General features: G+C 37.8%; 1 protein-coding gene across 5 annotated transcripts in view; it reads left to right on the forward strand.

Moving 5' to 3' along the window:
* LOC118267067 (ecdysone receptor) overlaps positions 1-23353 on the forward strand; it is a 261409-nt gene that overhangs the window by 215719 nt on the left and 22337 nt on the right. The window contains exon 1 of one of the 5 annotated variants that reach the window (XM_035580820.2): positions 17643-18398. The exons of 2 other annotated variants lie outside the window; for them this stretch is intronic. In XM_035580820.2, the coding sequence (XP_035436713.1) occupies positions 17942-18398 (457 nt within the window). In that variant the 5' untranslated portion in view covers positions 17643-17941. Of the gene's footprint in view, positions 1-17642; positions 18399-23353 lie in introns of those variants that run through there. 2 more of the 5 variants (XM_035580823.2, XM_035580822.2) reach the window with 2 other exon arrangements.

Consider the following 23353-nt stretch of genomic DNA (forward strand, 5'->3'; position numbering starts at 1 on the left):
GTTTCTCATGTACGAGAGTACGGGTTCGAAACTTACCAATGGCAAGTACCATTGTGTCTTTTTTCTGAGTTATGCGTACTTTCTAAGATTATTAGACATCACTGACAAACGGTTAAGGAAAACACCGTGAGGAAACCTGGGCTTATAATTTCTAATTATAAGTTTGAAATCGCCAACCCACATTGAGCAAGCGTGGTGAGTAATGCTCAAACCTTCTCCGTGCGAGAAGAGGCCTTTGGTCAGCAGGCGGTTGATGTGATAGGTAATATGGAAAACAATGTCTAAAAACTACAAAGTAACCAATGGGTAGTACATTGCTAAAACTCGGTCCGTGTAAGTAGCAATCTAACTGAAACTATTTATAAATTCCATCCAGGTGCGGCGGCGGCGCAGGTGTCACATTGTCCACTGCAATGTATGAACTTTGCATAAAAACACAGTTTCTACTAGCTTCTACAGGCTCCGTGTATTTTTATCACTTGTTTACGACACCACACGGCGATTAATCATACAAGTTTGATGGAGTTTCCACACAATATCGCCTCCGTTTCTGTTGGGATTACACTGGGAATGTTAATTCTGACGATGGATTTAGAAATTGCAGCTGCTTTGTTTACTTCATCTTAGTTGTATTTGGCTGGATCTAGTATGTACTCTTCCTTTGTTCCTTGTCTGATAAGTCCATTAATATTATCAATTAAATCCAAATATACCGTTTTATTCAGCTGTCCTTCTGCACCGTCATTGAATCCTTATCGATTGCAATTAAAATTCAATGCAGGAAGCATTTATATTTCCTTACTCGAAATATGTTCTACAAACTATACAATGTTAGTATCATTTAGATGCAGCCTTAGTAGGAACTCACTAACGAATTTGTCATAACATGCTCAAGGCTCTATTGGTTTTGAGACGTTAAAAGTCGTCGGATTGAAACGATCGAACGGTACAATGCTTCCTCCGTCGCCTACACTTGGGCAGCCTTCGCTTTAATTGCTACTTCTCATTGTCAGATAATCTTTTCGTGTTTGAGCTTCATTGTTCCAAAGTTGAATCATCGTCTCATAATGGATTTTCGGAATTTAGACTTTATGTCCTAAGGAAATGCGCACAACAAGCGCTATTTCTAAGACTCCTATGTTACCGCTACACCAGCCCCGTCATTATGCTAAAAAACCCTAATCGTACATAATTTGATCTGTGGCTAGATAGTCATTGTACGTTTTTTGTGAGACGAATTTCGGCAGTCATATCTGATGTAGAATCGACAGACTCGATGAAAAAACCGCATTAAGAATCTAAATCGAATCACGTAGAGTTGATTGGTTTTTGTATTTAAACAAAGTGTTTGTGCCTATTGAATTATTTATTCGGTTATTTCCGTATACAGTGATCATTATATCTTGCATTGTACGAATTCCATTTCGTGTCGACGTGTAGTTACTAGTTACATATTCTTTTTGTTGCATTACGTGGTTTGAAATTTATATTCCTGTGTTAGCGCGGCGGTTGCAACATTGTTTCTATGCGCATATCTATTTTGCATTCCGAACCAGATACATGAATACATTTAATATTATCACAACACGACTGCAAATATGAGTTACGATCTGCACAGGAGGCAAACAAACAAGAATGTTTATCAGATGGCGACGATGTGCCCGAGATAGCGCTGTAAGTGGACCAAGGGCACTGGACTCAGATAACGCAAGGTTGTCGCAGTGTGCACTTCACTTTGCCCGCCGTCTAATTCCCAACTATGTCGGTAAACGACTCGTAAACTTAAATTGCAATAGAATTACTAAATAACCAGATTTTTTAGTTATTTTCTGTTTAGTGACAAAGAGTAATAATCACTATAATCTTGCAATAAATTGTCATTTGCTTATATTAATCTAACGATGTAAATCTTTAGTTACATAATGTAATTTACGTGTTGCAAGTGACAAATGTATAAATTTTACATTTTAAGTCGACATTTCACGAATTTAAATTATAAATTCCGTGTGAGTTGTCGATAGCGTGAACCCCTGACCTCAGAGCGTGTGTATCTACTGAATACTACTTGATACGGTTAATCTATATCTTTATTTAATAACATCTGAGCAGAATGCTCGCGTGTTCTACAAGCAAACTGCGTAACGGTTTCTAGGGATATTTATTTTCTGAATAGTAGGATAGTTGAGGATTATATCGATACAAGGATAGGGATAGCTGTCGATAAAAGCTTTACACTTAGTTACCTTTCTTTGAAACGGGATATCCACACGAATCACCACTAAATACAAAGTAAAAACGTCTTCTTTTACTATAAACTAAGGAACTTTAAAAATAAATCATCGTTTTTTCACAAAGAGGCACACCTTATTATAATTAAGACAGGTTGTATAAGTTGTTAAATCAATGAAAAACGAATCATAAAAAAAAATATTTAAAACACGCATGATTGATCATTGATCACTTTATTACATTAGAATACATAAATAAACAGTAATCTCGGTAAGGTTACGTTTGACAGGTAAGGACAGCTAAATTGTTCGTTTAAAATTTTATTAAAATTCCAATTTTATTGTACATTGTACCTATCCATACGAATACCGCTCAGATTATAAAAAATCATCCGTGAATAATAATTTATGATTGAATCTAAATGCCACAGGTCACAATAATCACATTAAAAATAGGTTAAAGGTTTTCGAACTTTACATTTATAAATATTATCGATTAATGTACATACATATATGTAACAATAAAACTTGTGTTTACATAAATATAACCAGTAGACAACCTTTTTATCAGATTACAATAGCTAACAAAATAATCTGCTAAATTATGAAGGTCTTGATAACATGAAATGCATTTGTTTTTACTCCTTGATACTGAGGTCGTGTTTGATAAGAATTTATCTCGGCCTTAAGTGGACGCGGAAGACATCGATCCACTATAACTCTGCCAAATTATAGAGACGGTTATCAGTGGGACATCGATACGAATGTGTATGGTCACATTTTTTATCCGTTTAACATTCGGTAAACATGTCGGTAAAGAACTCCAAGGTTGACCTCGTAGATAAGGCATGATAATTTGGGACATTACTTGTGTGTGTGCATTTAAGGATATTTTTAACGTGATCCAGTCATGCTTGAACGGTTTTAAGTAGTCTATTTGTGAAAGGTTTTCGAACTAAAGTGTAAGTGGCGATAAATGTTTGGAGAGATTTATATTTATCTTATGGAGCAAATGGTGAGGTTGAATGGAAGTTCACAAGTACTCGTGGAGGCCGCTGCAGGCCCAGAAATAGCGGCGGCGGTGCTGAAGTGCGCTTGATAGAATAATGTGTCCTCGCCAGCCTTGGCCCCGATACGCGACCCAGTTACCGCTGCTCTGTTCAGCAGGATGCGCTTTTTAGCGGCTTGTTGGCCTGATTGAATCTTCTCTTACATCAAATTCGCACCTCATGAACTTACCTTGTGATTTCAGTTGCCAGATACACGATTCGATACAACTCAAGACCGTTTTAAATTAGTTACATACATGTGGTAATTAGTCCAACTACCACATGTTGATAATAATTATGATGATCAATTTCACGTGTCACCTAACTGTAAATAATTAATTGGCCAAGGATTGTTTTATCAAAGGTCATGACATAAATATAACGAATAAATTATTTGCAATACTCATCTAGGTAGGAAAACCGAGCTACAGCTATTATTCATGGAATATGTACCTAGTAGTACCTATAGAGTACTTGTAGCTAGGTCTCCGTGCATGTCGGTTGATTAGTAGTATTGCTGACGTCAGTGAGTGGGCGCTTATCAGGCAGGACAGTGGAAGCCGGCTACTGTCGCCCGATGACAGCGCTGCACGAGAAGTGCACGGCGCAGGCGCGACACCGCTGACTCACGGCGCATGCGCGGGGTCAAGGCTGCGCAAGCGACGCCCTGACAGTTCTGGCCCGGTTTCACTGAAGTTCAATATCGTTGCAGTCGCCTAAATATGTCGTTTTACGTTTATTATTCACGCTTCGGTGTAGACTTTGCTCACGTTGGTTGTGTGACGTCGCGTCTCAAGTAATAAGGTCTACATAATGTAGCGAGGGATATGAGTAAGAAAGATAATGATACAGAACATTTACAACCGTATTACTTGTAGTATGATTAGGAGAAAAACAAAGTTTTATCCTTCAATTTTAAACGTACTAAGACCACGTCTTATCAGTCTGTAAAGAATTCCGTTTGTTTGAGACGAACAATAATACGTATTTGTTTACCCTCAAAATGACTTCCGCGGTAATATTCTCAGTTATAACCATATTTTATACAAACGCCTCTGAAACAAAAGACCATAAAATGGTCGCCTAGTTTGACTACGTCTAAATGTGCGCATGTTTATTTTCCTTGTGTAATATATCATAAAGCCTCATTCGCGTCAAGGGATCAAATGTCCTCTGATGTGTTGCGCAACACGACCTGTAACGTGTCCTGTATCTTCATAGAAAAGTTTCAGGCAACGTGGTGGGGATATCTCGCTATCTCTCTCCGACACATTATCTTATATGACAACGACGTCACTTGTTGTATCGTGCATCTCTTTTCTATAATCTTTGAGAACTTTGGACTGGGTAATTTCTGTGTCAATTCTGAAAAAAATAACTGTATATTAAATAAGACTTCTTTGCTCTATTGTCCAGTAAATTTCCACGTCTATAATAGTTACGACATAAGACACAATATGATGCAATCGCTCATTAGACCACGTTACGCAGAAAAATGTCCTGCAACGCAACACGTCATGGTACGCGTTGCAGGAAATATTCCATAATAATAAATACTACGTTCTAACACATAAATACAGTACCTCCATGTAATTACTAACATAAGTATTATTGGCTATGTTTTGAGTGTGACCTGGCTTGTCAATGGATCGCAATTTATGACACCCGTGACCCAGTTTCATCCCCTCGCAATTACCAAGTACTTACCTACTTCCAACTAGAGCAATTGTCTAGATTTGTGTTAGTTATTCTATATTATATGATTGACCTATTTTTGGGGAAACATATATTATATAGGTAAATACTTAGTAGCTTTCATACTTCGATAGGGTGTGTGTAAATACAATCCTTTTCTTGTTGATCATTTTGTAAGCCAAATAACTTACAAAATTGGAACAAGAAAGTGCGGACTTCATCCGAAGCTGCACATTACCTAGCGGGTTTACCGGGACTCCGACTCGAAAAACAGGAGTAGAAACGGGGTGGTTTTGAGTCAGTAAGAGTCTGACACTCCCTCTCGCCTCACCCAAGGCGGAAGAAGTCACTGCATAATTTTCCCCACTTAAAAAAAATACTTAATAATACTTTGCTTTTGATATGAATAAAGCAGGCGAATAAATAGAGAATATTAGATGTTATTTAGCATAAATGTTGTCAACGATTGTGTCTCTATATTAAATATCTGCCCTTAAGTGTATTTCTACAGGACAGAGAACAATCTAACAGTAAAGATACTAAAGATTATTTAACTTCGTTTATCCTGTTTATCGTTGAAATAGATGTTATAACGGCACGTAAGAATCAAAATGGCTGCATTGTATTGTTGCATTATCGACTGCAGAAATCTAAAGAGTTCAAGCGATTATAAAGAAACATTTGTATGAAACAATTAGTTTGTTAAAAACATGAAGGTTTCTAAAATGTAAATCGCGAAATAATCGCGCATATACATACATACAGGTCAAACTGAGAACCTCCTCTATTTCAAGACGTTTAAAAAGATTCTTGTTTAAGGAGACCAAAAATAACGGTTTACTTCACGTAAATAAATTGAGAAAAGCTCTACTAGTTTCGAGTCAAAGGGATTCTTCATCATGAGCACCGTGCGCAGACGAAGTTTTCTCAATTTTATTTATTTACCATGAGAAAATCGTTAATTTAGTATGTCATACCATAGTTATTGTAGAAATAAAGGAGTCATAACATAACATAACATAAGAAAAAGATTGTAAAATATATTTAAATGAAAAGTGTTACTGCACTTCAAGATGTACGTACATAATGACTTATGTACGTACAATTTACTCGTATTTGTACATATATTGTATTGTCGTCGAAGAAATAAAAACACGCCATTTTACCGTCTCAAGTTTCTATAAAAAAATACTGGTTTCTGACTAACGACTTTAAAACTAATTAAAATAGTTCATATGTAATTATAATAAATATATCATAAACCAATCGTACTATGCCTTGTAGGTGCCATGAATATGCCATAAATTACAATCAGATCTCTAATGATATTCATGTATTGCAAGTAGCTGTGCCATCAATTGGAGACTGCAATTGCAGTTTTTATTAATTTATGTTCGTAACTGAATCCTGAGTCTCTTGGCTATTAATCATTCGTTTTAACTTCATCTGGTTAGTCATCGAAGAGGGCGGTAAAGGTGTAGGATCTTTTAGTGAGTAAGACTACTGTGACACAGGACGAGCTGATTATTATTAAAACTGTTATTAAAAAAACATAATATTACTGCTATACGACATGGTATAACTGCCGTACTCAGTCATTTAATGGTTACTTAACCCAGTCCTTAGCATATATTTTAGGAACAAAATCGTAACTAAGGAATGAGTAATCATTAAATGTCTCTTAGTACCTGCCTTAGTGTAGTCGTTTAATGAAAAGGTTACACAAAGTTCATTGAAGTATTTCATTTAATTCTTTACGTAACATTCACCTATTTATTTATGTATGTATTGTAACTTGCAACATTATATAACCGAGCCTTGCTCGCCTATCGACAAACACTTGGTTATCGCACTCAAGGCCAGGCCTGCGCTCGCGCAGGACAGCAACTTGTTAATGACATGAACATGAGTGTGTCGTCATCACACACGACCATCTGTAGTCTATGCTGCATTCCATAGATAATGTTAATGTTGACGCTGTTCACAATTAACTTGACATTGAGGTACCAAAAATGTCTCTTTTCAAACATACCATTTTAGAGCACGACACGAAGAAAATAAACAAAATTGAACTCTAAAAACATCGGCAGATAATAAATCTCGAATAAAAAGACATTCATTCACGAATTAAATGGAAAAAACTGGAAAGCGATGCTTGTTTGCCTCTGACAAACAGATTTATGCATTCACTTCGATGCAAAAATACAGTCAGGTCCCATAATTAGTGTGGGTACCTACATACTGTGATTTATTATACTTATGCCGCGTTCCGCCCACGATTCGTACACCTATACGTCATTTGTAAAGTATCAAAAATGAGGTTTTAATGCTCTTGCGGATAATAAGATGCTAGAGACAACGTAACGAGGTAACTCCTGTTACAGAATAAACGAGACACAGAAAAACAACAAAAGCTAATACAATTTGAACAGTAACTCTTTGTAATAAAGTCGAAAATATCTTGAAGCTATTTGATAGTTTAGGATAGCTTGATGTGCTGCTACGACGAGGACGTAAAGATGATGATTTACAAACTCGGAAACGTATTACTGAGTAATTTACTGACGATTTTAAGTAGCTATTTTAGAGTTCTGAGTTCTAGTCGAAGATAGATGATCGCAAACTTCCGACAAACTGATAGAGTTGTTAAGAACATAGCTAAGTAGACTATTCTTGTAATGCCAACACACTGGGATTTTCTCCTGTGTCGTGGGTGCGTTTACAAATATACAATTTCACATGCACATGATACCCAGAACCGAAACAACAATTTGTGGATCACACAAAGAGTTGCTCTGTGCTGGAATCGAACCCACACGTTACACAGAGCCAGTTGCACAGCCATCGCGCCAAGCGTGTAGTCAAACTATTGCATTAAATAATTACAATAACTAGATAATTATTAAATTCAATAGTGAATTCTTCCAGAAATTAGAAATGCACATTTGTGTGATTCGAAAGGCTTTCGCTGCTTGTGGACAAAGAGGAATAGACTGCAAGACATTTGTTACATCTTACATTTTTCCGAAGATTCTGTTTGTCACCATAAATACGAATATTCTTCAGACAGCGGTACAAGTATTAAATTTCAATAAAACAACATCTACTTAAGATATTCTTAAATGTAACTCTCAGTGAAGCGAATGGCGTTCCGCCTCAATGAACTAACAGCCAAACGAAATCTATTTTCGGAAAAATAATGTTCCGATTTACGCGCGCCAATATCTGCGAATGGTCTATTTCTAATATTTCTATTAATCATCATTCGATTCTTGTAAGTACCTGTACCCTTAGTACGATTGAAACGAGAACACGTTCGGCGCTCTAATTGGCCGGCTCGAATAAACCAACCAATCATAGCGTCGAACGCGCTCTCGTTTCCATTACTTTAAACGTAAAGCAAACTCATACTAAGGGTACTGATATGATTTGGAACAGTTGTCTTTACTTCACGTCTCAGAAAAGTCTGGATTTATTTAAAGAAGAAACTATTTTTGTTCTGGTAAAGTAAAGAAATATGAGGTCATATTCCCTAGCGTAATATGGCTGTTAAAAGACGTGACTTGGTAAAAATAGTACGCAAACATGATCTTCTCGGTATACTTTCCTCTTCCCTGTTAAAATATTGATTAATTTATAAACGAATATGATACGTTTATTAAACATAATCCTTTGACAGCCTGTGTAAAGCTACTGGCTTGATTTTTAAAGGGGGACATCATCCAATGACTTCTCACGCCTTGGGCTAGATGAGAAAAAGTGTCAGACTCGTTCTGACAAAAACCATCCCGTTCGTACTCCTGCTTTTCGAGCCAGAACCCTGGTAACCTACTAGGCAGTCCACAGAAAGACACGGGCTGGAAACAAGAATATCTGAATATTATATAGAATTTCAACATCACATAAATAAATAAACCCAATTTGACTCCTTAATTTTTTTCGAATTTCAATATCACCACATAAATAGATGCGAAGTATCGTAGTGCAGTGTGCACTACTAAAGTTTAATATTTACTACATACAATTTAAACTAACAAGAATGAAATGACGTTTCCTGCATTACGGATGCATTAGGCCCAGGTGCATTAAGACTACTATAACGATCAAAGTTATAATGCAATTCCTCAGTAACCTGAGTTAGTATTTAACAACCCCGACTAATTATTTAGACGCTAGACGTTAGACAAGGACGGAACACCGTAAACCAAGGATAAGATAAGGACGGAAGATATTATGGCAAGTAATTATGGCGATAGGTGGACGTTTAAATGTCAGAGTTAATGTGCAGTATAAAAGCTTAAGTAAAAAGTCGACATCGGCCGTGGACGTGTTCTGCGAGTGTGTCCACAAAGAGGAAAACAATTTGTTATTTTGTTGCACGGTAATAAAAAACTGTTATAGGTACTATCAACTATGTTGATTGGCCACCATAAACTGCCAGCGCAGTAAATACCATTTCATTCACAACAATAACCAACGGTTGATAAAATTACTACCTACGCCCCAAGGGATGGCGCACGACAATATTTTAATACCAACAATTTTACTGCAGAAATTCGCCGAAGAAAAATATATGACAGTAATTTCAGAGACAGAATACAAAACAACACAAGCGTGAATTTTAATGCAACATTTCTTTGTGTCAGCTAAATGTTCAACAACGGCAACAATTTTATCTTGATTTCGTATTGGGTGAATGAAGCGTCTGGCAAAATGATTTACAAGAGTTTATTAAAGGGCAGCACCCCGAGCAGTGAGCCAGCTCTCAGGCTGAGCTATTGTTGGGTCTGTTCAATAATTAAAAGTCAAAAGGTTTCACCATCGCGCCTTGTTTATGGTCGCCCGTAATTACAAGTCTCTCTTATACGTTCACAACCAATAAATTGCAGTTCGACGACATCTTACAATTTCTGAACTAATAAATCTTACAATTAAAACGTTACTCAACATTTTGCGCACACAAGCAAACCGCTTTGCTATGACACAAAACATCTGCGATATAGGAAATGTCAGGAACATAGTTGTATGCAGCGCAATGCGGCAGTAAAGCTCACGTATTATTGCTTTACCAATACGAATGAGAAGAGAAGTTAAAACAAGTGCACTTATTTGCGACGCAAGCCTTTGCGACTATTCAACTTTTATTCCTAGCACGAACAATAGGCCTGCTGGTAATATAGCCGGTTTTGTTACCTTCCACCGATCATTGGTGCAAGTTACGATGCTATAAATACGGCAGGACGTGCCCGTGACCCGGCCGGCGCGCGCGCACGCCACAACACACCACGCTAACTAAACGCACTATTTTCATATTTTTGCTTGTGTACAACGTTTTGATTGAGTTATTGGGAACTATAAACGCACTTTAGCCGCATACGTGACTGAAAATGGAAATAATCTTATTGGATTTTCTTTACGTCCACAACTACAACTTTCTCGTTCGAAGTTTGTGTAAACAAGAACAAGCTCGACTGGTTCTGCTATTCAAATTGTACTGGGGCGCTGCCACTGGTCGTATATTTAAATTACATCATTTACGGAGCTCACTTAGAGGCGCCTCACTGCCATTTGTATTTATGGAATTAAGATATGAACCTCGCACGAATAGAGATATTTGCGAATGCCCAAAGCCATGACTAGACAAGGCCTTGGCGTTGTTCCAGCACAACTGGGGCAAGCTCTCATAGGTGACTATCGGTATACCGTTTGTTGGCAATCGCCTTAATAGGTTATATGGAATTCTCAACGCTGACTACATAAATTACTCAGGAGTTACTGCACGGGTGAATGAAATGCTGTTGCTCCTTGAAAACAAATGCTCAGCTATTCCATGAATGCATACGGCCGCTTATGAATCTGTTTGAAGTGTACATCAAAGATGTAGATCTTATTTCATACTTGTTTGCACATTGTCGACATCGTTTTTCTTGGATTTATGAGGAAGGCAACCCATCCGTCTGAGACGAGCACAGAGTAAAACAAATAACAGTGACGACGACACGAGATGTGAACAGATATGAACACGTAATAACTTAGTTAAGGAAACGACAGACCTTCGTTCTACCTTCCCATGTTATTGCTTATTGGTGCTTATTGTCCATGACCATGACTCGCAATTAGATATAATTACCTTCAATTTGTGCTGCTACCAATGTTATTCGCTGTGGTCTGGACTGATGTCTGACTAGCTCTGCAATTATTTTGCCTTCGCAAATTAAACTTCGCCAGATTACCGCGGAAGTTTATTAGCTTGAAATTACATTTTTATTGCGTAACTCGCCCTTCCCGATAATGTAACGTGAACTAACAAGACGTAGTAGATGTAACAAGTTTTGTAAAAAATCTTCAGGCCTTGGCTCGGCCTCTAATGAACAGTTGCATGACATCTGGTGTGGTGGTCTAAATACGAACTATGATCTCAAAGTAATTAAAGCAAACGTGCAAATTATCATACTTCCCACATGTCATATAATATTTTAATGTAGAGCTGGTGGCTAGTTTTTTTCTAATTACAAAGTTGGCAAGGAAGTGGCAGACGACACAGGCTGTCAGTCCGTTACTGTTATAACCCACAAGTTTGTTCATTTTGGCATAAGCCCCTCCTCTGCACGGAGTCAACGTTTTCTCTGACAGTCGACACGGCTCATGTCAGCGAAATAAATAGGTTGTTTTAATAGATTTTAAAATTAAAGAAAATATCTAGCAATCTCATTGTTCCGCTGTGATCATGAAGAATTGCTGTTCAAGATAATTCTAAGGGGTATATTTTAAGCACTTTTTAATTTAAACTCCGGCGACCCAGCTCAATTTCTGTTTATTTTTGAAGTGCAAAAAGTGCTGAATGTGCTTCCTTAGCAACAAAAGTGACCCAAATGCATGTTATCGTTGTGTCATCGCACCTAATATTACCAGTAGCGAAGACAATGCATTACGCAACGAGCGCGCCTGCATCGGTAGTCGTCGCACGCGCATCGAGCAACGGTCAGCCGCGCCGGTGCATCGTAGCTTCTGTGACCCAATTGCTGTTTGATTCCAGTAAACACTATTGTACTTTATTTGGTGTTCTTTTATTAGAATTGGAGTGAATGGGTCAGAATACTATGACCACCATGAGTCAGTTCTTGCGTAGTGTTTAAAAGGGAGCAATTAATAGCTCACTTGCTAAAAATAATCTCTTGAAGTCGGTATTTTTGCGAGCAACGTGAATTGTAGGAGAATTTGTTTTGAAGATTATAATATTATCGTCGCACTCCCATGTGTGCTACTGTTTTATAAACAGCTTTAATGTTTGGCTGTTTACGTAAACACCTTCATAAGCCTACAAATGCCTAAAACAAACACCGATATTTCACATTAAGTTTGTTTTCGCGAAAAAAGGCGTTCGCGCCCAGAAATCGTAAATAAGCTCATAAAGCTCTGCTGGACCCAATTATTACATTTTGCTGACATTAATCATGATTAATATCCGCTTAGGCATACCGCGATGTCAAAAAAGGATATTTTATGAATTTTCAAATTAGATGGTAACCTTTTTCGTGTTTACGTGTATTACCTACATTGTAGGTACTGGCAAAGCTATAGAAAATAGAGGCATATAATAGGATATTCGATCGTGATTGTAAATAGTTAATGGTAGATAACAGTTAGATGCCTGTGCGTTTAAGCACCTCAGTAGTAATTGGCACAAAGTGCGCTGCACGCTTCAATACCTCATAGGCCATTTCCCAAGGACTACAATGCGTCGGAAACCTGCAGGCCTCGATCCGACTCGCAATTTCATATCACTCAGTGCTCGGACTCAATAGTTACATCACGTAAATGATAGTATGAAAGCAATATACCAAGAACGACTTACACCAATCCTCACGACGATCTAAAGAAGAGCTTGTTACAACAAGTTTAAAGTTCCATTTGCCTAAAGCACACCTGCTAGACTCATTCGTATGCGAATACTTGAGCAGCTCTCTGCGAAATGCTTGCAAGCGAAAGTGAAGCCAAGGCTTTTCACAAACAGTCTAAGTTTACTTAACGCGACTTAACATTGTCTAGGTTGCATTATGTAAGTGTTCGTGTGACTGCGAGGAACGGTAACATGGTTCCTTAGCAGGTCACATTGGTGCGAATGACATCAGTCGCTGTCAAGTGCATAGGAGTCAACGAACAGGATTTAGCATTGCGTATGCAATAGACGCATCGTAGCCTTGACTTCCTCCAGTAACTGGCATGGCTCGCAGCCAGAACCATTCACTGACCCACTACGCGTCTTCGGAAACTCCTGTATTATTTTGTTTAATAATAAGCCATAAATTTGAGCTTGTACCAGAATAGCTCCGTATTAGCATGGCCGGCGCCCGCATACTCGATTCCGGTCACATTAAAGGTAAATGCGTCCAAAGCGGAATGAGATGTCTAGGCGCGGCTGTCGTCTTATTATGTCGCAGTAATGCTGAACGAATGGCCGGTGCGACGTGGCCAGTTAAAGCTATGCAGCCGGCGTGTTAACCCTGCTATTATCTTTTAATACCATCGACTTCATTATTCGCTACATTTTTTTTGCGACCGCAGCGAGGTGCGGCTGGCTTCGCGAGTAGCCGACACGGGTTTGATAACCCGGAGACCTTGGTCTTAATTGCGCTTGCTCGGACCATTCCGCCGCGGCCACTTTTTATGCGCCTGCACATCGCTAGTAAAAACACGACAACGACGCCTACCCAGCCAGCTCTAAATGGTGCCATAACTCGTACAACACTCAACTGGTCGACAGCTCCTCAAACTCGTTGGTTTACCTCAAGTGCGCTCTACCGAGAAAGCCACACTTAGACATTCTGAATCCTTTGCAGATCTTACTCGATAAATCAGCTTTCTTGTTATTATGATCACGAAATGGCATAAGTTTCAAGTAGAAACAGACAGGGCAGCGTGAATAAACCATAAAAACTGACATTATGTATGACTTTTTATTTAATTTTATTTGTTTTTTGTTTCAGGTAAGCACATTATGAAAGCGTGAAACTGAATACTACGAAACTACTGAGAACATAAGTAGATGTAAGCTTCCACGGAAGGCAGTAAGTAAAAATATATATTTCGTAAGTACTTGATGTTTTCCATCTTTCTCGCGAAAACCACAACAAAGGCTTGATGGCTTACAGCCAACTTTCGGCTATATTAATCATTCCTCGGTACGTAAAACTCGCCATTTATAAATCTGTACATACCAACTAATGATAGCTCAACATAAAAGAAAACAAAAGTTTTATTTATGTCCACGAATATCATTAAAAACTTGAATGGACCAACAAGATTACCAAAGTGTGTATATTAGCCATTAGCGATCGATTTGTGTGATAACCATAAAAGCTTTTTATTAAAACAGAATTAAAAATAAATTCCAATAAAATGTAAAAGGAAATGAAGAAAACAAACTGAGCGCCTGAACAGGTAATGCTAACGAAAAAACTAGTAAACGTGACGTCACTGTGAAGTGACAAGTATTTATCTCTGGCAACCTTGAAACCAGCACTGAGATCGATCAATTTCATCTCTAATTTACATTTAATGGAAAAGTTAATAGCAAAAAATAGCAACACTCAACCAGCGCTAGCTAAGTACCTACCGGAATACAGACACAAGGCTGTATCGAATCGCGGCTGGAATACGTTTCAGACCATACAAGTTTTTCTGCAGTAAACTAAAGAGATATCGTAATCTATACTCCTATGGTTTTGCAATTCTTGTCAATCGACTCTTACTGATGAGAAAATTGTAAAAAATATACATGCAGTGTATGTAATTAGCTCGCTTCAAAAGTAACTTCGTTATCTTTAATCTTGATTGGATTCGTATTGAAGTGGTAATGCCAGCATTTCGAGCTCGATGAACAATGGGCTGCGGTGATTAATGGAGGATAATCCAGAAAATTATATTGCAACGAGACGATTTGAATTTAACGTCTGCATCATATGTATGAGCATTAAAAGGAGACCATGATTTCTGAAGTCTTGCAGAGTTTTATGAACTTATGAAAGAAGGGAAAGCTAGGTAAACTATTGTAGTAAGTTCACTAAGAGACCATGTAAATGCTAACTGGCTGAGGCCACATTAACCTGATTTCCCCCTTCACAACTTTACAGTGGCAGCAATTTACATAGGTGCGAGGAATGAGGCTAGTAATCCTAACCAGAGCTGGAATGCTACAATCAGTGCCAAACAACTGCTTGGAAGCCATTTGGCTGCAGTGCGGCTTAAAGTTGATAAACTTGGACCTACTTACAATGTTCATATGCGTATATTGTGGAACTGGTACCCATATAAGCATAGCGTAACGTTTAATGTTTTGAAAGGTAGGTACTTAGTGCTTACGTAAATGGATTAGGATTATACCTATACAATAATATCTGATAATTATGAATGCTAAAACTTATTTAAGTAAGACTTTTTGATAAAATACATTCCAGACCTTCTTTCACAAACAAGGTTCTTGTCTTCCAATTCTTATTGTCTCACTGAAATACCTTTCCATTCATTCCTAGAGCTATCTAAATTATTTTAAATAGGCCGATGTTCTATCTATATCAATTGGTCGGCAAGGTTGCTACAATTTGGCAAAGAGGACGATTTGGGGGGATAGGTACAGGAACCAATCGAGCATTCGAGCATTTTACTGCACGCACGATTGAAGCTCACGACTCCACTGTACAAACACTTTGCACGGTACAGACGAGGAAAAAAGACTTCGGACGTTCTTGATTTTTATTTGTTTTGTAAATAAGGTTGCGGCTACCTCGGGTATGAGTATGTTCGTTTTTCATTTTGGTTAAACGAAGCCTCCACAATGGGACATGGTTTCCTTGTATCAGTTTTATGTTTGGTAATTAATTAATACCTAAAGTCAAGTGTATACTTTACTACAAATCCTGGAACATATCTGGGATAACATTGCCAAATGTTTAAGCTTATTTCTTTTTATTCTAATATGTCACTGCTGTACATGAGTGTACAAAATCATGACGAAATGTTTTAAATCGCATAGCTACAAACAAAATGGCTTGTCATTTAGCAATCCACGGTAGACGCTTTGTAATCGGATGGAAAAAGATAAAAATGAAAACGTTGATAGAAAACATTATTTTGTTGAGGTAACTCTGATATAATATGAGGCTGTTAATGGCGAGAAATAACTCGTTTTGCTTTTCGAAAGGAAACTATGTTTGGTAATCTGTGTTACGACTTACGAGTTAGGACTCATAAATTATCCTTCCGATTGGACTTGATAAATCGAATAAATAAAAAGACGTTCTCTGCTTTATTCTAATAGCGTTGAATCGAAGGAAATGCCTCAGGCAGGGATGATGGAATAGCCTCTTCCTACTCAAGAATAAGAATGTTGAATCATAGCAAAGTTCGGTAGCTATTCCAGATATTTTCAAATTAGCTTAGCATATATCTTTTTAAAACTACGTAATCAATAACGAGAAGTAGACAAATCGCCTGACACCTACGTGTTCGCTTACAGAATGGGTGCTAAACAAAAATAATAAATTATTCATTTTCAACTAGTGTATGCAGATAAATAGTTTTTTATTGCATGACGGATACACTGGACACCGCGATGGCGATGGCGGTGTATTTCCAAAACATGGCGGGTCAATGCTCTGCGCGGACACGTGATGCTGTGACGCTAAACAGCGAACGCCACAATCATGGCTCACTCGTCATTCTTACTTCTAATCTAATCTAGCCGGTGACGATGCCCAAACAAATCGTTATACATCGTTGCTCACACGAAAACACGCTACTAACCAAACGGAACACGCAACGAAATGTAATCTAAACACGCCGATGTTATCGCCCAGCTCGGCAAATAAAAACTATCACCACACCTTCATAGACATAGTCAGAGTAGTCAGATAACCTGAATGCTGCAATTGAGGCCGTCGGCCCATTTTTCGGTGGAGGACATCAGTAGTGATCCGTGTCAATGTGTCACATAGTCGCATGTGTGCCCAACAAAACAAGCGATCTGGGTTTATAAACATGTATAACATAGGTTGATAGGTAGTTCATAGTACATGCGTGTCTATAGAATAAACTGCATAATGCCGACCGTAGATACCTACAGTCTAGTCATTAGAATCACACAAATGGATAAAGAACGAAGAATCTACGTGCTAGCATTTAAAATGCACTAGTGACTTTGAGGTTACATAGAGCTACATTTGCATGGCATTATAATATTGCATAAGATCTGCTTTAATTACTTCAGTATTATAAAATATACACATTCATACTTATAAATAAGTATACCTAGTATATATAATAGGTATAGTGCAGTAGAACATTATATTACGATATCAACATAACAGGTAGCGTCGGTAATCATTAACCCATTCAATCGTGCAAAATAACTAGCGACAATAACGGATAAACAGGAAATCAGGAATGTTTACCATTAGATAATTTCACAAATAACTTTCTCAAGTTCAAAAGTTGCGTAACAAACAGCGAAGTTGTTTTGATAGAACGAGTCTTCATAAATTGAGGGTGTTTTATCGGCGCGCTACATTCTGTCGCCGGTGGCTTGACTTTCTGTGCCACGGTTGCGCGCGGGGGCCGGCGGGCGAGCAGTGCGGGGCGCGGGGCGCGTGACGTCACGCCGACCGTGGCAGTGAGTAGTGAGAGCGGCCGCGTCGCTGGTTCGCTCGCTCTACGTACTCCGCTGACGACGGTCGCGCGCGCGCAACGTACTCGTTTTTACTGCTCGAACGACGCGTTAACCCCGTCTCCACATCACCGGACGAACTCGTGGGACTCGCGTGCTCTTCTCACCTGTTGCTCGGATTGTGTTGTGACTAGAAAAAGTTGTCGCCGCTCAAACAAGACTTCCGAGTCCTATTGGATTGTTGCACGAAAGTCAAGACAGTGGATAGCAATTCGTTTCTGTTTGAACGTTGCGTAGACGAGTGGTGCATGTCCATAGAGTCGCGTTTAGATAGTTTAGTGCGAGGAAAAAGTGAAGTGAAAGCCTTTGCCGGAGGATGTCCCTCGGCGCTCGTGGATACCGGAGCGTGTGACACGCTCGCAGACATGAGACGACGCTGGTATAACAACGGAGGTTTCCAGACGCTGCGAATGCTCGAGGAGAGCTCATCTGAAGTCACTTCGTCTTCAGCGTTAGGTTTGCCTCCTGCTATGGTGATGTCCCCGGAATCGCTCGCGTCGCCAGAATACGGCGGCCTGGAGCTGTGGGGCTATGAAGATGGCCTTACAACATATAGCATGGCACAGTCGCTGGGCTCTTGCACAATGGAGCAACAGCAACAGCCGCAGCAGCAGCAACAGCCCCAACAGACTCAGCCGTTGCCATCAATGCCGTTACCCATGCCGCCTACAACACCCAAATCAGAAAATGAGTCGATGTCATCAGGTTAGTTGTAGAAAAATATATGTACTAAAATAATTATCAGGCAGAGTGTAGATTATTTTTGTTTTGAACGCGGTAACTTGCGAAAAGTTTGCGTATTTTTTGGCGGCAAGCATAGCGCTCGGCCGCGAGTGAGCGAGCTGCGGCTGTCATCGACCTTTGGCCCGGATACCTTGACCGGCCGCTACGAGCCGATGTCTCCTTGCCCTTACAACAATCACAATCGTTTTGTTTACCTACATTCAGTCCAACGAATGGAAGGGTTATCATGTTTTGTAGTATTGTTGTAGCATTTAGATAACACGTCTGTGCATTTTATGTACGTTTTATTGATGCGAAGAGTTGTAGAAAGAAACAAATTAGCCACGCTTTATTTTATAAAATATGTGATGGCTGGTGCGCATTATCGATGTAGGTATTTAACGAATAATATAGCAAGTAGGTAGGTACGCAAGCTATGTTGATTGCATTTTATTACACCACCATAACAATACGTTTGAATGTGCGAGTGTTCGTCTGAGTAATCTAGGAATGATCGACTGTGGGCGCGCTGCTAAAAATACTTGAGTATCTATTTATGTTGGGTAGTACATACCTAATAGGTACAAACTACAAACGCGTAGGTATGCATTAGCAACAGTGACATCCAGGTGCACTTTATTATGTGCTAATTTTATAAGGAAGTCGTTATTACTTAATGATATCAAAAATAACTAGTTACTAGTTCTATGTTAAAAGTTAACTATTATGTTTTCCGCATATGGTTTCTAATCTGTGTTAATTATACCTTGTTCCTTGGAAAACAATAGTTTACAATTTACATCTTCTAGGCGTTTGATTATCGTCCATAGGTGAGTGTAGGAGGATCAGTACTATACCTATGAGTAATTCTTATCGCTTTACATTCAAGGTTAAAGCGGAAAATTTATTAGTTAGGTACCTATGTTGCTTGTGAAATTGGATTCTTTGCAATATTCCTAATATAACAGTAGTTAGTTAATTAATAACTGTTGTATACCATTAATGCAAACCACAACATTAAAACGTTAATAATATACTTTTAATATTATCAATAACAGGTCTTATCAGTCCTAATGACAACACTGCATCTTTAGAATGTAGCATAGATAAATAAATACTTTACAAGCCAACTATTTTGCAATAAATGATTGGCAGAATCAGTAAAAATTGCCTGATTAATACAAAGTAACTAATTAGCTTACAAATGATTCACTATGTAGTACGCTAATTATGCATTAATGTGATTTGTTTGGCTTGAACCTAATTAAAGTAGATATCAAAATTGACCTCGTAACTCAAATTCTATGTCACGTGTTTTTAAATCATAACATTGCATGCATATTACGTCATTGTGCATCTAATGATGACTAATCATAGCGACAATTGTATGACTTCACAAACTCTAAAACTACTTCAAGGATTTACAGAAACGACACTAAATATAAACTGGTAATGCACAGTAAAGTGCGTCTAATGCTTAATCTAACATCAATCGCCGAGGGAGGCAAATGAGGGAAGGAAAGAGGGCCGCACCCTCTCACCCAAGTAAAACAATCTATTCTTATAACTAAGCTATTTACTAAAATAACGAGGCACGAAAGAATGTTCCAAAACAAAAGTAAGTTCTTACGTTTGTCGAATTTATTGGACAAACATCTACTTAATATTCAGCGTATGCAGCCATTGAAAACACAAGTTTGGATGTCCATTTGTCTCGAGAAAATATTTTAAAAGCGTTTTGCTAATAAATAGCAGTAACGTAAGTTATATTTTAGACAGCTACAGAGTAGAACAACTTTGCTAATCTCGGCAGCAGGTTAAATGGAAAACAACTTAATAAAGAACGAACCTCGCAGCAGTGAGTGTTGAAATTATTTCAATTTGCTAAGAAATACTGTATTAAACAATTTAAGAGAGCTTGCAGTGGAGGTTCGTCGAAGCGACCACGGTCGTGCCGGTCCAACCGGTTTCGAGACTACTTCTGATGGTAAATCGCCTGACAAGGCACGTATGCACATGATATACTTTAACAAACTATATGTGAAGATGTTACCAATAAAAAAAGTCGGAGAATCCAAATTGTAATCTCTGAACGCGAAAGAAATCAATTCAATTTTGTCTTAGTAACCTTTCATAGTGTTTGTTTGAATGATGTGTTTCTTTGTATCAATTTGTACCGCAACCCGAGTGATTCAAAAGCTTTTGGAATTGAATATAAGCAAGATTCGATAAATCATTTCCATACAAAAGGGCTTCAAAGCCCGCATTAATACATTTGCTATAAATTGGCCAAGTCCATACCTAGTTATTTTCATTTTCTATTGGATATTTTATGGTAAAAAGACAGTTTTAATGTACTAGTTTAAATGCCTCAGTGAAGTATCAACGCACAATTCAAGAGAAACACTTGTAGTGTAAAATCGTCACCCCTTGCAGATTTCCACTTTCTTCGATGCGCGGCCATGCGATAAATTCAAGTTTCACGAACGTGGTACATATCTCGATAATTGCTTACGTTTCATAATTAATTAACTACCTATTCAGATTCAGCTCTCTAGAAAATTAAGCAATATATCAATCAAGTGAAAAAGTTTGAGGCAATTTTTGGTTATTTCTTTAGAATTAGAGGAACCAAAATTAGCGTGTCGTTGATTGATTTTTTAAGATAAATTTTCCTTAAAGATTCTATTTGATTAGTTATTAAAACTAAGAGAATAGGTTCTTTTTTGTAGATACTTAGAATCTTAGTTACCTTCGTATTTGCTTCGGCATCTGTACTAATAAATAATTTACTTAGTTACTCAGATTTGAAACCCCCGAAAGATGAACAGTACATTACTCAGAGGTTACCTATTGTTAAGTAAAAACTTGCGGTTAGATTACAATGTATGCTTTGCTATTTCGAGCTGGCCAGGGTCTTCCGAGTTTGGCAGAGCTTACTCAATGTCCTTCCTTGTCCTAAAGTAAATGCTCATGCCTGTGCTAATTGGTACACATTGACGTCATGCTCAATACTTCATTTTTTAAGATCTGTGATTGGCCTATGACGGATTTTAATTATCGAATCTTTGGATTCCAATTTCGATATTTGAAATCAGTTACAGAAAGAGTCTCTGTTCAATCGGTTTATAGATTTTGGATATAGTTGGGATATCAATATCAGCACTGAGACAATGGTGTAGTTTATATTTACAGAAACTTTATTTCATTGGTTTGTTAACACAGCCAGACCAATGCCAGATGGTCAGTCACCCTCTTGCGACGCGACGGGGCTAAAACCCTTCAATTAATTATACAATTTTAGGGTCCTAAGGGGTCTCTTTCTGTTCCAAATATTGCTTTCTTTCCCTCATTAAAGAATACTGAGAAATGTTATGGTAACAAACCCGCATGTAATAGTTATCTGTGATGTTACTATTATCCGAGGCTTTGGAGTCAGTTTTATTGACGCATTTACTTCAAATGACGCGTATGCGGGCCATTTTATTGTGGATACATGTTTTACATCTTTCCAACTTCATTTTGTACATGTTGTATCCCTTTTTGTATTTTGAAATATTACCGACAAGATTTAATATGCTTATAAGAATTTATGTAAGAATGATTCATTTTATACCTCAGGGTAAAAAGTGTTGTTACTAAATTACGTTTGAGCGAATAATAAGTCGGTACATACTTCGTCATTATAGCTTTATAGCCCGGCCAATCCATCAAGATTTACATGCTCTGAAATATAAGCTAAGCTACTTTTCAAGTAACTACGTGGTTAACTCATTATTTTTCTGAATAATTTAATAACTATCGGTCAATGTCGTTATATCAAGTTTTCAAGTAAAAACGTCCAAACACCGAAGTACCAAGTAAAAATGTCCAAACACCGAAGTACCAAGTTAGTTTTATTTAACCCAAACTCAAACAAACTCTTTTATAACTAGTGATTAATTAATGGTAGATACTATTTTTAGTTGTTTGAAAATAGAAAATAGTTTATAAAATATGTACCAAATTTTATGCTCCTACGTCCGCGCAATTTTCGTAAAAAGCGGTCCAAAGTTTTTGCATCACGTATTAATATATAGATTAATGGTAGTTTTTAGTTGTTTGAAAATAGAAAATAGTTTATAAAATATGTAAATTATTTAAAACCTTACCTATGGTCATAGACAATGTACTACTCCTTCCATTTTCAAATCTGTGAAAAAGAATACTTTTACGGTATTCTTCCATGAATTGCAAATTAAAAAGGTTAATTCTAAATAGGTTGATTCAATTCGATGTAAAGACTTATTTTTGCTTTTAGCGAAGTAAATGTAATAAGTCCATTAGGTAACAATACAGATTTTTATCCAAGTAAATGGGTTATATTTTATGTACTCACTTATTGTTGCTTTACAATACAAAAAAATATGAGGAATAGGTAATTTCCGTTTTATTTTACTAATTTTTAAAGTTCGTCTTGTAAAGTAAAATTAGTAGATCAAACAAGATCGTTTAGTTAAAAAGGTTCCATTAACACCTTGATGCCTATTCATCTGTAAGAAATGAACTGGGTCAATCAACGCTCTTGTAAATTCTATAGTAAGCGATCCGAATCATTAAGCTGTTTTGTCTGTGGCTGAAAGGCCAAACGAATCCCATTCAGATCACCTTGGAAGCTGAGGAATGTGTTGTAGAATTTATTTGTTACATTACGAATTCGTAGTACATTAAACTTGGTATGTTTTTGAGGACAGAATGTTACTAGTTGAATAAACGGCGAAGATTGTGAAGAAATCGCTAGCCTCTCATTCTCGTCTCTCGCTACGATCTAATGAGTGACGTACGAATATTATATTATCGATAGTTACGAAATAAATTGCAAAATAAACGTAGGGTACTGTAGAACCCCACGGGCCTCACCTGAGGTGAATGTATCGCGGCGACCGCGTGGGGGCGCC

This window comes from Spodoptera frugiperda, chromosome 23, assembly GCF_023101765.2.
Source record: "Spodoptera frugiperda isolate SF20-4 chromosome 23, AGI-APGP_CSIRO_Sfru_2.0, whole genome shotgun sequence".
NCBI classification, from domain to species: domain Eukaryota; kingdom Metazoa; phylum Arthropoda; class Insecta; order Lepidoptera; family Noctuidae; genus Spodoptera; species Spodoptera frugiperda.